Source organism: Perca flavescens, chromosome 12 (assembly GCF_004354835.1).
Source record: "Perca flavescens isolate YP-PL-M2 chromosome 12, PFLA_1.0, whole genome shotgun sequence".
In the NCBI taxonomy this organism is placed as follows: domain Eukaryota; kingdom Metazoa; phylum Chordata; class Actinopteri; order Perciformes; family Percidae; genus Perca; species Perca flavescens.
In genome coordinates this window covers 26527486-26539884 of record NC_041342.1, presented here as the reverse complement: position 1 = coordinate 26539884, position 12399 = coordinate 26527486, and the positions used below count along the sequence as shown (strand labels likewise).

The 12399-nt window shown below is 43.8% G+C and overlaps 1 protein-coding gene across 2 annotated transcripts in view; it reads right to left on the bottom strand.

Annotated features, from left to right (window-relative positions):
* Nucleotides 1-413: 413 nt before the first annotated feature.
* LOC114564909 (solute carrier family 12 member 7) overlaps nucleotides 414-12399 on the bottom strand; it is a 41673-nt gene continuing 29687 nt past the window's right edge. For both annotated transcript variants that reach the window (XM_028592579.1, XM_028592578.1), the window contains 7 exons: nucleotides 12021-12152; nucleotides 11629-11736; nucleotides 10579-10674; nucleotides 8804-8973; nucleotides 7990-8004; nucleotides 7526-7659; nucleotides 414-2542 (listed from right to left, as the gene is read on the bottom strand). In XM_028592579.1, coding sequence (XP_028448380.1) covers nucleotides 2451-2542; nucleotides 7526-7659; nucleotides 7990-8004; nucleotides 8804-8973; nucleotides 10579-10674; nucleotides 11629-11736; nucleotides 12021-12152 — 747 coding nt within the window. In that variant the 3' untranslated portion in view covers nucleotides 414-2450. The remainder of the gene's footprint in view (nucleotides 2543-7525; nucleotides 7660-7989; nucleotides 8005-8803; nucleotides 8974-10578; nucleotides 10675-11628; nucleotides 11737-12020; nucleotides 12153-12399) is intronic.

Genomic DNA, 12399 nt, shown 5'->3' with positions numbered 1-12399 from the left:
AGACAATGATGATTTTAGGATTAAATTGATTTTTGGAAACTGAGCATGGGCCAGTTATGTAAGAGATGACAACAATCCAGCTCAGCTCTCATCTGTGTCAGAGCGTCTGGTATATGTTACAATAGTGTAACAGTAATACTGTTACTGAACCATTACATGTTTAAAAGAAGAGTTGAGAGGAGGACAATCAGAGAAATCACAGTAATCTACATCTGACTGACCATTCATTCAGCTTCGTTTCCTTTGTATACAGACTTCCTGCTCTGATGTTTCCTGCCTTTTGTCTGTGTGTGTCTATATTTCATGTGATGTTATGGGAGTTCCCATCAAAAGTCTGAATAAACACTTCTCACTGTGGGCCAGATCATTATATGGGGCATATTTAAAGGCACAAATGGTCCACGAAGCTCTGATAGAGATGGAAACTCAATAAAAATGCATTTATTGATTGTGAAGTCAAACTGACAGCAACTGAGTCTTTCAAAACTTAATCTTCAAAGCATTGGAAAAAATCTGTCTATTCATGACACAACACTTTCATTTGTCTGCAAGATCTAAATGTTGATTTATTGTTGTCAAGATTTAATGCTGATGCTGTTATTTGGCTGAACAATTGATGGCAAAATCTCATTATCTGGTGAATAATTGATCATAGTTAAACCGCAGCTTCCTACTTCAGCTTAAGTTTATATCCCGACACATTTAAAAGACTTAAGGAACAAGTAATTTCTACGCACACAGAAACTAACTAATCTAGAAAATAATTTCCAGTCCTCCAAACCATACAACCATATAGGTCGTGCAGTCCTACCCTTCAACATGACCCATCAGAGCGTTTCATAAATTAGCGCTCCTAGCGGTGGCAGGAATCACAACACAGGAGCATTTTCAGTCGTCATATCTGTACCATTGATTGTATAACAAAGAACGCAACGGTCGCAGTTTTAAACACATCTTTAACATTGTGAACGGTTGTAGTTTGGTCACATATAGGCACCAAAACAACTTAGTTTAGTAGTAAGTTTTAAAAAAAGATCGTGGTTTGGGTTATAATCAGTACATTTGTTACGTTACTCCACATCCGGTTATGCATGCGATGCAGAACGTGACGTAGTTCCGTTTGTTTCGTAAAGTTAAAAAAAAAAAAACGGCAGTAACTTTTATTGCCAAACGGGACACAAACCCCACTTAGGGTTAGTGGTGACTGAAGCCCATTTGTAATTGGACATCCTCTGCTTCAAATCAGGCCATCTTTTTTTACAGTCTGAGGGTGTACGTTTGAAAACACTATAAGCACTGACAGACTGGGATACTGTATTCAATATTTGTCAGGTTTAAATTCCCTGCCTGAAATTTTTCTTTTTCCCTTATTGGCGCAAAGGCAACATTTATACTTTGCCATATGGATAATCGCCATTAGATGCAAAGAAAAGGCATATTGCACTCAGCTGCAATACTTTATGGCCGTGTTTGCGCTGTACCATCATTATCGCAATAGCTTTTGTGAATCGGACCTTGAGACGGGGAAAATAGTTGCAAGTGATGCGCAATTCATGGTGCTATCAGTGGCCACAATCACTCTTTTTCGTTGAACACGTGACTTTTTTGTCAAACTAACACATGACACATTTTACTTAAAAAGCAGTCTTATTAATTGAAAATACTGTTTTATAGGCTTCATGTTCATTTTCCTCATTGTTGCATACTAGCATCCTTTGCTCCTATACAAACAAGTCGAATCAAATAAATACGACTTTAAAACAAATACACTAACTCAACTAAAATGTACTAAAATTCTAAAATCACAGAAGTTGCATTTCCTCTGTTGCATTTTCACCATATGTTCCTTTTTGATCACTAATGGGATCTGTGACAAACAAAAACAGTTAATAAGCAATGTTCAAGACAATCTATAGAATACAATCAATACTGCCACATTTGCCCTGAAACCGTTACTTACAGTATACTAAATCAGTGGGACTTTGGCTTTAACCTCACTAACTGTGATAATGACAATGAGACAGTTGCCAGCTACCACAATCAGCGAAATGCTAAAAATGACAATAAGCTGTAGTTTCCTGTTCTTTCCTCCAACAAATGCCTGGTGAAGCAGAATAACATGTTAAGTTTAAATGGAAGCTCTTTCAGAAAACAGTTCATCTGGGAAAAGAACATCTCCACATCGCTCTATTCTCTCCACAGTGTATATACAGTATGTGGCAAAGTTAAGGAGCCCCAGGAGGAGGGTGTGTAGGGAGCCCTCTTTGCCCAGAAGTGATGCACTGAGCCCAGGCTGTGCTGCAGGTAGACTCCCCTTCACTTTGCAGCAATCTTGGTCTTCCTTTTTTTCTGTCCGTCATCTTTGTCCATGTCTCATTGTCAAATCCCTCCCCTCTGGGGTCCTACTGTCCAACAATGTTCCCTTCCAAACAATTAGGAACCTTTTGGTGCTAGGAGTAGATGGTAATGACCTCCCGACCACCTCCACGAACCAACAGCACACGGTCTAGGCCATCCATCAGGACCTCCAGGAACTCCATATCTGAGAGACACATTCTGGTTAAGGACATGCCGTACATTACAGCAACATATGCTGCTATTTCAGATGTATCCACTGTTCAGAGCAGTTTTAAAAACATTGATTACTGGGTTTGAAAAATGCTTCTGTCGGTGGTGGAATGTAACTAAGTACATTTACTCAAGCAATGTACTTAGGTACAAATTTAATGAGTTTGTACTCCACTTGAGTATTTCCATGTGTTCCATTTGATGTTAATTTTAACTTGTACCTAAGTGGTCTAAATTCTTGCAACACACAACGCCAGAAACTTTTTGTAATTTTGGGAAAATACACTTTCACTCTCTTGCCGAGAGTTAAATGAGAAGATCAATAGCTAAGGGGATAAGCGAGCATCCGCAAAGTGTACCTCCTATGGAGACATTTTGATGCCAACAAGCCATCACCAGCCGTTAGTATTCCATTGACTGCCATTCATTTTGCCGGCAAATAACTTTACAGGTGAACCATCACCTTATCGTGGTGGAGAGGTTTGTGTGTCTCTGTGAACCTGAGGGCTGTGTTGTCTGGAGCTTTGTGCTCCTGGTAGGGTCTCCCAAGGCAAAGTGGTCTCAGGTGAGGGGCCAGACAAAGAATGGTTCAAAAACCCCAATGAAAAAGCTAAGCAGAGATGGAGTGACCCTGCCCGGAGGAAGCCCGGGCCCCCGTCTGGAGCCAGGCCCAGGCGGTGGGCTCGTCGGCGAGCGCCTGGTGGCGGGTTTGCCACGGAGCCCGGCGGGCACAGCCCGAACAAGCTACGTGGCAACTCCCTCTCCATCCCATGGGCCCACCACCTGTGGGAGGAACCGTTGGGGTCGGGTGCGATGCCACATGGGTGGCAGTGAAGGTCAGGGGCCTCGACGGACCAGACCCGGGCAGCAGGCGCTGGCTCTGGGGACGTGGGCGTCACCTCTCTGTGGGGAAGGAGCCGGAACTGGTGCGGGAGGTGGGGCGCTACGGTTAGATCTGGTGGGGCTTACCTCACGCACAGTCTTGGTTCTGGAACCATACTCCTGGATAGGGGTTGGACTCTTTTCTTCTCCGGAGTTGCCCAGGGTGTGAGGCGCCCGGGCGGGTGTGGGGATACTCACAAGCCCCGGCTGGCGCCGCTGTGTTGGAGTTTACCCGGTGGACGAGAGGGTCGCCTCCCCACGCCTGCGGGTTGTGGGGGAAAACTCTGACTGTTGTTTGTGCATATGCACCAAACAGGAGTTCGGAGTATTCGGCCTTCTTGGAGACCTTGACTGGAGTCCTGCATGGGGCTCCAGTGGGGGACTCCATTGTTCTGCTGGGGACTTCAACGCACGTGGGCAATGATGGAGACACCTGAGAGGCGTGATTGGGAGGAACGGCCTCCCTGATCTAAACCAGAGTGGTTGTTTGTTGTTGGACTTCTGTGCTAGTCATGGATTGTCTATAACGAACACCATGTTCGAACATAGGGATGCTCATAAGTGTACCTGGTACCAGAGCACCCTAGGCCAAGGTCAATGATCGATTTCATAATCGTTTCATCTGATCTGAGGCCGTATGTTTTGGACACTCGGGTGAAGAGAGGGGCAGAGCTGTCAACCGATCACCATCTGGTGGTGAGTTGGGTCAGAGGGTGGGGAAGACTCTGGACAGACCTGGTAAGCCCAAACGTGTAGTGCGGGTAAATTGGGAACGTCTGGAGGAGGCCCCTGTCCAACAGACTTTCAACTCACACCTCCGCGGAGCTTTTCGTGCATCCCTGTGGAGGCTGGGGGCATTGAACCCAGTGGACAATGTTCAAAGTTTCCATTGCTGAAGCTGCAGCGAGGAGCTGTGGTCTTAGGGTCTTAGGTGCCTCAAGGGGCGGTAACCCACGAACACCGTGGTGGACAACGGTGGTCAGGGAAGCCGTCCGACTGAAGAAGGAGTCTTTCGGGATATGTTATCCCGGAGGACTCGGAGGCAGTGCAGGGTACCCGAAGGGCCGAAGGGCTGCAGCCTCTGCCGTGAAAGAGGCAAAGCAGCGGGTGTGGGAGAAGTTTGAGAAGACATGGAGAAGGACTTTCGGTCGGCACCAAAGTGCTTCTGGAAAACTGTTCGCCACCTCAGGGGGAAGGGGAACCATCCAAGCTGTGTACAGTAAGGATGGGACACTGTTGACCTCAACTGAGGAGGTAATAGGGCGGTGGAAGGAGCACTTTGAGGAACTCCTGAATCCGACTAATACGCCCTCTATGTTAGAGGCAGAGCTGGAGGATAATGGGGGATTGTCGTCGATTTCCCAGGCGGAAGTCACTGATGTAGTCAAACAACTACACAGTGGCAAAGCCCCGGGATTGATGAGATCCGTCCAGAAATGCTCAAGGCTCTGGGTGTGGAGGGGCTGTCCTGGTTGACACGCCTTTTCAACATTGCGTGGAAGTCTGGGACGGTGCCAAAGGAGTGGCAGACTGGGGTGGTGGTTCCCCTTTTAAAAAAGGGGGACCAGGGTGTGTGCCAATTATAGGGGTATCACACTTCTCAGCCTCCCTGGTAAAGTCTACTCCAAGGTGCTGGAAAGGAGGGTTCGGCCAATAGTCGAACCTCGGGTTGAGGAGGAACAATGCGGATTCCGTCCTGGTCGTGGAACAACGGACCAGCTCTTCACTCGCAAGGATCCTGAGGGAGCCTGGGAGTATGCCCAACCGGGTCTACATGTGTTTTGTGGATTTGGAGAAGGCGTATGACCGGGTCCCCGGAAGATACTGTGGGAGGTGCTGCGGGAGTATGGGGTGAGGGGTCTCTTCTCAGGGCCATCCAATCTCTGTACAACCAAAGCGAGAGCTGTGTCCGGGTTCTCGGTAGTAAGTCGGACTCTTTTCAGGTGAGGGTTGGCCTCCGCCAGGGCTGTGCTTTGTCACCAATCCTGTTTGTAGTATTTATGGACAGGATATCGAGGCGTAGTCGGGGTGGGGAGGGTTGCAGTTTGGTGGGCTGGGGATCTCATCGCTGCTCTTTGCAGATGATGTGGTCCTGATGGCATCATCGGCCTGCGACCTTCAGCACTCACTGGATCGGTTCGCAACCGAGTGTGAAGCGGTTGGGATGAGGATCAGCACCTCTAAATCTGAGGCCATGGTTCTCAGCAGGAAACCGATGGAATGCCTTCTCCAGGTAGGGAATGAGTCCTTACCCCAAGTGAAGGAGTTCAAGTACCTTGGGGTTGTGTTCATGAGTGAGGGGACAATGGAGCGGGAGATTGGTCGGAGAATCGGCGCAGCGGGTGCGGTATTGCATTCAATCTATCGCACTGTTGTGATTTAAAAAGAGAGCTTAGCCAGAAGGCAAAGCTCTCGATCTACCGGTCAGTTTTCGTTCCTACCCTCACCTATGGTCATGAAGGCTGGGTCATGACCGAAAGAACGAGATCCAGGGTACAAGCGGCTGAAATGGGTTTCCTCAGGAGGGTGGCTGGCGTCTCCCTTAGAGATAGGGTGAGAAGCTCAGTCATCCGTGAGGAGCTCGGAGTAGAGCCGCTGCTCCTTTGCGTCGAAAGGAGCCAGTTGAGGTGGTTCGGGCATCTGGTAAGGATGCCCCTGGGCGCCTCCCCTAGGGAGGTGTTCCAGGCACGCCCAGCTGGGAGGAGGCCTCGGGAAGACCCAGGACTAGGTGGAGGGATTATATCTCCAACCTGGCCTGGGGAACTCAGGATCCCCAGTCGGAGCTGGTTAATGTTGCTCGGGAAAGGGAAGTTTGGGGTCCCCTGCTGGAGCTGCTCCCCCCGCGACCCGACACCGGATAAGCGGACGAAGATGGATGGATGGATAACTTTACATCTGAAGCGTTTAAAGACTCTATTTATCCATTGTTTATTTCTAAAGAAACAGGACAATGTGTAAAAGGCTCCATTACCTTGTATCTCACGTTATGGCTCCGTAGCAGCTGCTTTTGTAAAATTAGGCTAATGATTGTGTCATAACCACGCGACTTTCTGTCGCATAGTAGACAAATTATCGTATAGTCAGGAGAAGCTCGCAGGCAGTTTTGACCTACATTAGCTGTTTAAGTTTAATTACTAATGTTAACTAGCATTTTAGTTAGCAATAATTAGCCTGTGCCCATGTTATCTTCTTACATATACCTACGCTCTCTGTCTCTGCAAGATTCGGAATGATTGAGATTTCTCTTGGCACAGCTACCAGAAGACTTACAACTTTCAGACAGGTCTCTCACGTCACATCTACGTCATCAAGCTCAGTTTGAGGCTGCGCAGGAACACTCCGGAAAAGTGCTTCTAATAGACTTCACTGGTCTCCGTGGAAGTCTACGGCATTGCTTTGTCCATTCATTTTACGGTCTATGGGATTACCAGTTAGCCTGGCTGTGTCCAAAGTGAAAAAATATGCCTAATGGCTAAACCGGAATTGACAGAGGCCATGAGGAACATGGCCTCTTGCTAACTCAATTAGCTTAGCTTAGCAATGAAGACTTGAAACAAGGGAAAAACATCAAGTCTGGCTCTGTCTAAAAGGTAAAAATATCTGTCTGATATCACCTCAAAACCTCTCTGATTAACATGTTGGGTCTTGTTTTTTGTAAACAATATGCAAAATGAAGTGTAAAAACAACACGTTTTGGTTTATTACACATATCCCCTCACCCAGTCTTCTTTACACTTCATCTTTGTACAATTAAACAACCAAGACATATCAGGTCAATTAGAGACCTCTAAAGGTGTGAGTGGGTGGAATTTTCTGACTTTGAACAGAGCCAGGCTAGCTGTTTACCCCTATTTCGAGTCTCTGTGCTAAGCTAAGCTATGCTAAACGCCTGCTGTCTCTAGCTTGATTATTTTCGTACAGACATGAGAGTAGTATTGATTTGTATGTAATGTAACTATTGGCAAGAAAGCTAATCAGCGTATTTCCTAAAATCTTAAAATATTCTTTTAATATGACAAATTTATTTGACTGACTGAATGACTCGTCAAATGACTGATTAGCTGAAAAAAGATACAGTTGTCATCCCCTTTCTTGTTCTTCGGCGGTCCCGGCATGTTGAGCAAGACCAGCTGTGAATCACGGGATTTCTTGAGCACCACCTCATTCAGCTTCACAGCTGTGTGCATCCTCCGCACGTTGGATTGGCTACTACGTTAGACAACAGACATTAATCAGAGCATCGGTTATCCTGCAATCCCTTACAAAGTCAGAGGGCTGTTTCAGTATGATACTCTAAATCAGCAATCTACAGAAAGCACAGGATGTGTGATTGGGAATCTGATGATCTTGTAGGCAAATACAATACACAGACACATGAAGCTTCCATACAGTATGTGTCATCATGCACCCAGACACTCATGGAAACTGAACTGGTTATCTACCTTCACACAAGCATGCCAACAGACACCATTCTCACATTGCACATGCAGAGAGAGTTAATGCTCGTGCAAGCAAAAAGCGAAAGATAAAGTGACTTACAGATTCTCCCACTCCCTAGAGGATTCAGAGCACAAAAAACACATATTCAACATTAACACAATAATAATGGATGCTTCTTAATTTTTCTAGATCATCTAGATGTAGAGAGGTCTTGGAAAATTAGCCCTCCACTGCAATAAAACAGTATCGGCAAATTACATATAAAAACATGCAAGCCAATAGCAAAATTATTGAATGCAGTTAAAGGGACCAGTGTGTAGGATTTAGTGCCGTCTAGCCAGGAATTTGCAGATTAAAACTAACTGAATCCCCCTTCACTCACCCTTTCCTTTCCAAGCGTGTAGAAATGTATGGAGGCCTTCAGGGCCTTCAAAATGTGAAAGGCCATCTCTAGAGCAACTTTTTAGTTTGTCCATTCTGGGCTACTGTAGAAACATGGCGGTGCAACATGGCAAACTCCCTATGTAGATTTGAAGGGCTCATGCTAAGCTAACAAAACTCAACGACTTAGTTTCAGCTGAGTATACACTAATGAAAAAATAATTTTGATTATTATATTCCATGTCTGCCAATACAACCTACTAAATCCTACACACTGATCCTTTAGAAGGACAATCCCTAGAAAATATACATTAAAATATGCAAGCATATATGAATACACACAATAGATATAAAAATAATAATGATAAAAGTACAATATATTCAAATAATATTAAAAATAACTAACTTAAACAAATAAATCACATTTAGTGTTGAGTTGAATATAAACATAATGTTTGACATGTTGGGCACTATAACAAATATCAGGAAGTGTATCTTTACGATGTTTTGCAGCAAAGCTGAATCTACTTACGGTCTCATATTAAACATGTCTTTAACTCCCATGCCTTCTCTTTGTCTGTTCCTCTCATTGACCAGTTTGTCTTTGGTCCAGGTCATGTGGACACGATCTGGTGTGGCACCTGCAGCTTTGTCATTCATTTTAGAATGAGACGCCGTGTTCCGGTCGTGGATCAACTGGGCCTAAACAAAAAGGACATAAAAATAAAGTTTGGCCATTGTAGTTTATTAGCCATGTTTGATCGGAGTTATTTCTATTAATAAAACTTTAAAAAGTTCCAATTGGATTTCCAATTACATCCTTTCTAGTAAATGCCTAACTAAAAAAAATCTAACTCTCATTGGTGGCTTTGGGGAAACACCATAAACTGTATAAAAGAAGTGGACATAGCCTTCAAGTCTGAACAGTGAAGCCACTGCACAAGTGCTTTAAACCTGCATTTTTTCTAATGGCCAGCAGGATGCAACTCAAATGGTAGCAAAAAGAAGTCCGCTTTTACAGAAGTCTATGAAAAATGACCCTACTTCTCACTTGATTTGTTACCTTAGTAAACATTTTCTTAACGAGTTTATGGCCTCAATCGCTAGTTTCAAGTCTTCTTTAATACAACGTGATGTTAATTTAGAAAATTATGGTACCATTTAGAGTAAAATAGATGATAAAGCAGGGGCTGCTTAGGACATGGCTACCTTGTGATTGACTAGATGCTAACTGAGCAACCAGCCAGCCAATCTAGATAGAGGCGCAGCAAAGCTCATCTATGGCACTCTATGGATTCAAAAAGCTGTGAACCTGTTTTTTGGGTGTTGTCCATGTTTTGTCTTAGAACTCTGACCCTTTAACAGTGTTTTTTCATTCAGTTCATGAAAGTCAAAAGTTACATTTGTGTTTGGTTGTACCAAAAGAAGCTTTAGGGAGTCTGATTCTGAAACTATTCTGATTCTACATTTCTATTCAGTAGTAATCTCTATTTTAACTTAGCATTAGTTGGAATTTTACCACAAAGAAATGGGTTATTGCAAATATGTCATTGCTTTACAGTTATGAGAGACATGAAAGTATGACCACAAGAGAATATTAAGACAAATTATTTAAATGTAGATGTAGTTATTTTTAGGGCCATCAGGTAATAGACAGGACACGCTGTTTTACAGTGGACACAGTAAACCTCCTGCTCCGTTTAGGATGCACAGTCGGATTTTCACTACGTTGTGCTGTGCATAAATGTGTGTGACAATAATAAAACAGACAAACTAAACACCTCACAATATCAGTGATAAGAGACAAGAGGGGGGAAATCCAAACCATACTTGAGGATTTCAATCACTACTGGCTAGTAACAACAGGATGGGGATCCTGAAGGACCCAAAGCTCTGTTGCTATAAACCATAAACATCATAAACTCCACAATTGTGTGTTAGAATCTCTGAGGGAATGGATGTAATGGTAAGTAACCGATAATTGCATTGAGTCTCATGTAGACCTCCAGTACTGGGAGTCGGGTGCACATTTAAAGGCACTCCATGAGGAATCTGTCTGCCTCTAGTGGCAGCTTTTGGTATCTACGTCTCTGCCCCCTCAGCATCTACAATACAGTGAATGAAGGGAAGTCAGAAAACATTGAGGCAGAACCTTCTATCTCTAAATTCAGTTTATGATGACAGCACGGTCTAAAAGCATTGCAGTTGTTATTAAAGGATTATGATGCCAGAAAGGATGGCATGGTAAATGGAGGGATCAAAGGCGTAATGGTCGGCTACTACGGGCCGTTTGGTTGCTGGGACTACCTTATCCTCTGGTACGCACAGGGTGTTGGAGGAGGGGTCACCTGGCGGATTTTTCCTCTTTATGGAGCTGCGGGATACATCTGTGATGCTCTGAATCTGATCACAAAGCCAGGTTAGGATAAGGGGAAGAGTTCAAAAGGTCAACAACAGCAGAACAGAACAAGACGAGTACACCTTTCTCTTGGGCGGAGGATAGCTACATCAGTATAGTACAGCTGTAATATATTTGTTTATAGTTTGTTATAGCATTTCTATATCATGTCTTAAAGTTTTAACATTGCACCTGAATATTTCCAAATGGAATATAATGTTTTTGTTTGAGTATGGACTTTACAAAGTAGACATTTTTAGTGTGTTTTACAGTGTTGTGGACAGTGTTAAAGGGATAGTTCAGATTTTTTGAAGTGGGCTTGTATGAGGTACTTCAGTGTATTACCTACAGTAGATGGCAGTTGGTATGCCCCCAGTTTGGAGAAGCAGGCAGGTGTACTGATACAGAAGCTAAGCAATGTACTGCTGTGGATGGGGGCAGCAGCAAAACAGATTTTAGCCACCCAAAATCACCCACCTAAAAAAAAATTGATATCAGTTCAAGTGTAAGATATTTTTATAATATTTTCACTACTTTACCTTGCCGTCAGCCAGCCTTTTCCAATGGGGGATTTTATGCTCTATTCAAAGCCACAAGACTCCTTTGACAAATTTTACCTTGCAGAACTGTCAGAAGTCTACTGCTGCCTTGGTCGGTTAGTTTGTTTGTTATTGTGTGACTTTGGTGACTCCGAAATTAACCAACCGCCATCTACTGTAGTTATTACACTGACTATGGGTTAGTACCTCATACACCAAAATATCCAAACTGTCCCCTTAAATTTGTCTTGCTAACATTTCAATTGAATTAAACGTGTCAATACTTGCATATAACATTCCAGTTTTGTAACTCCTAGATAAAACACCTTGCTATTGTTGTTTAGAGAGTGTCCAAATGTTTGTGTAATGACATGTATGATTTGTATTAGTGCAAATGTTATAACATGAGTGTCACGGTACCTCTCGCTCCCTCTCAGTGCGGGACAGCTGCATCTGTTTAAGCATTTGAGACCTCTGCTCCATCACCAGCGTCTTCTCATAGGTGAAGGCTGAGATGTCACTTTCATGCTTGAGTGACATAAAACATTGGCAATTTCAGATTTGTATACAAAACTTATAAAGATATAGTCATTCAATTTATTTGCTGTGGCTAATGTTCCAAGGCAAATTTCTTGTAAGTGTTACTTGGCATTAAATCATTTTCGGATTCTGATTTTCGATTCTGATAGATCAGTATAAAGTCAACAGGTAGCCTTTCAGTATGTTGCTCAAGGGCAGCTTAGACTACCACCTGGATCAACCATTCATTAGAGAGAAAAAAAATGAATTGACTGAATTGCAAATAGTCTCACCATCTCCACAACCTCCACCACCGCATCCAGGCGTAGCTGGTAGAGAAACATCTGGAGGTCTTTCTTCATCTGGATGGAGTTGTCGTCCATGTGGGCCACCGTGAAGATTCGCATTTGACACTTCCTCCATACCTGCAGAAATAGGAAATGTATCAGCTGCTGGTTACACACAGCTAAGCTGCCAATGCAAGAGCACTAAAATCCCATCTGGGATCTAGGTGGAACATGAGAGCAAGGAACTTTAGCAAATTAGGCAGCTATGTGAGGCATAAGCATTACACATTCAATTTTCTTTATTAATGTTAATGTGAAGACTGGCAGCTTCTACAGTAAAAACAAATTGTGTGGGAAAAAAGTGTTACGTACATATCAATGGAAA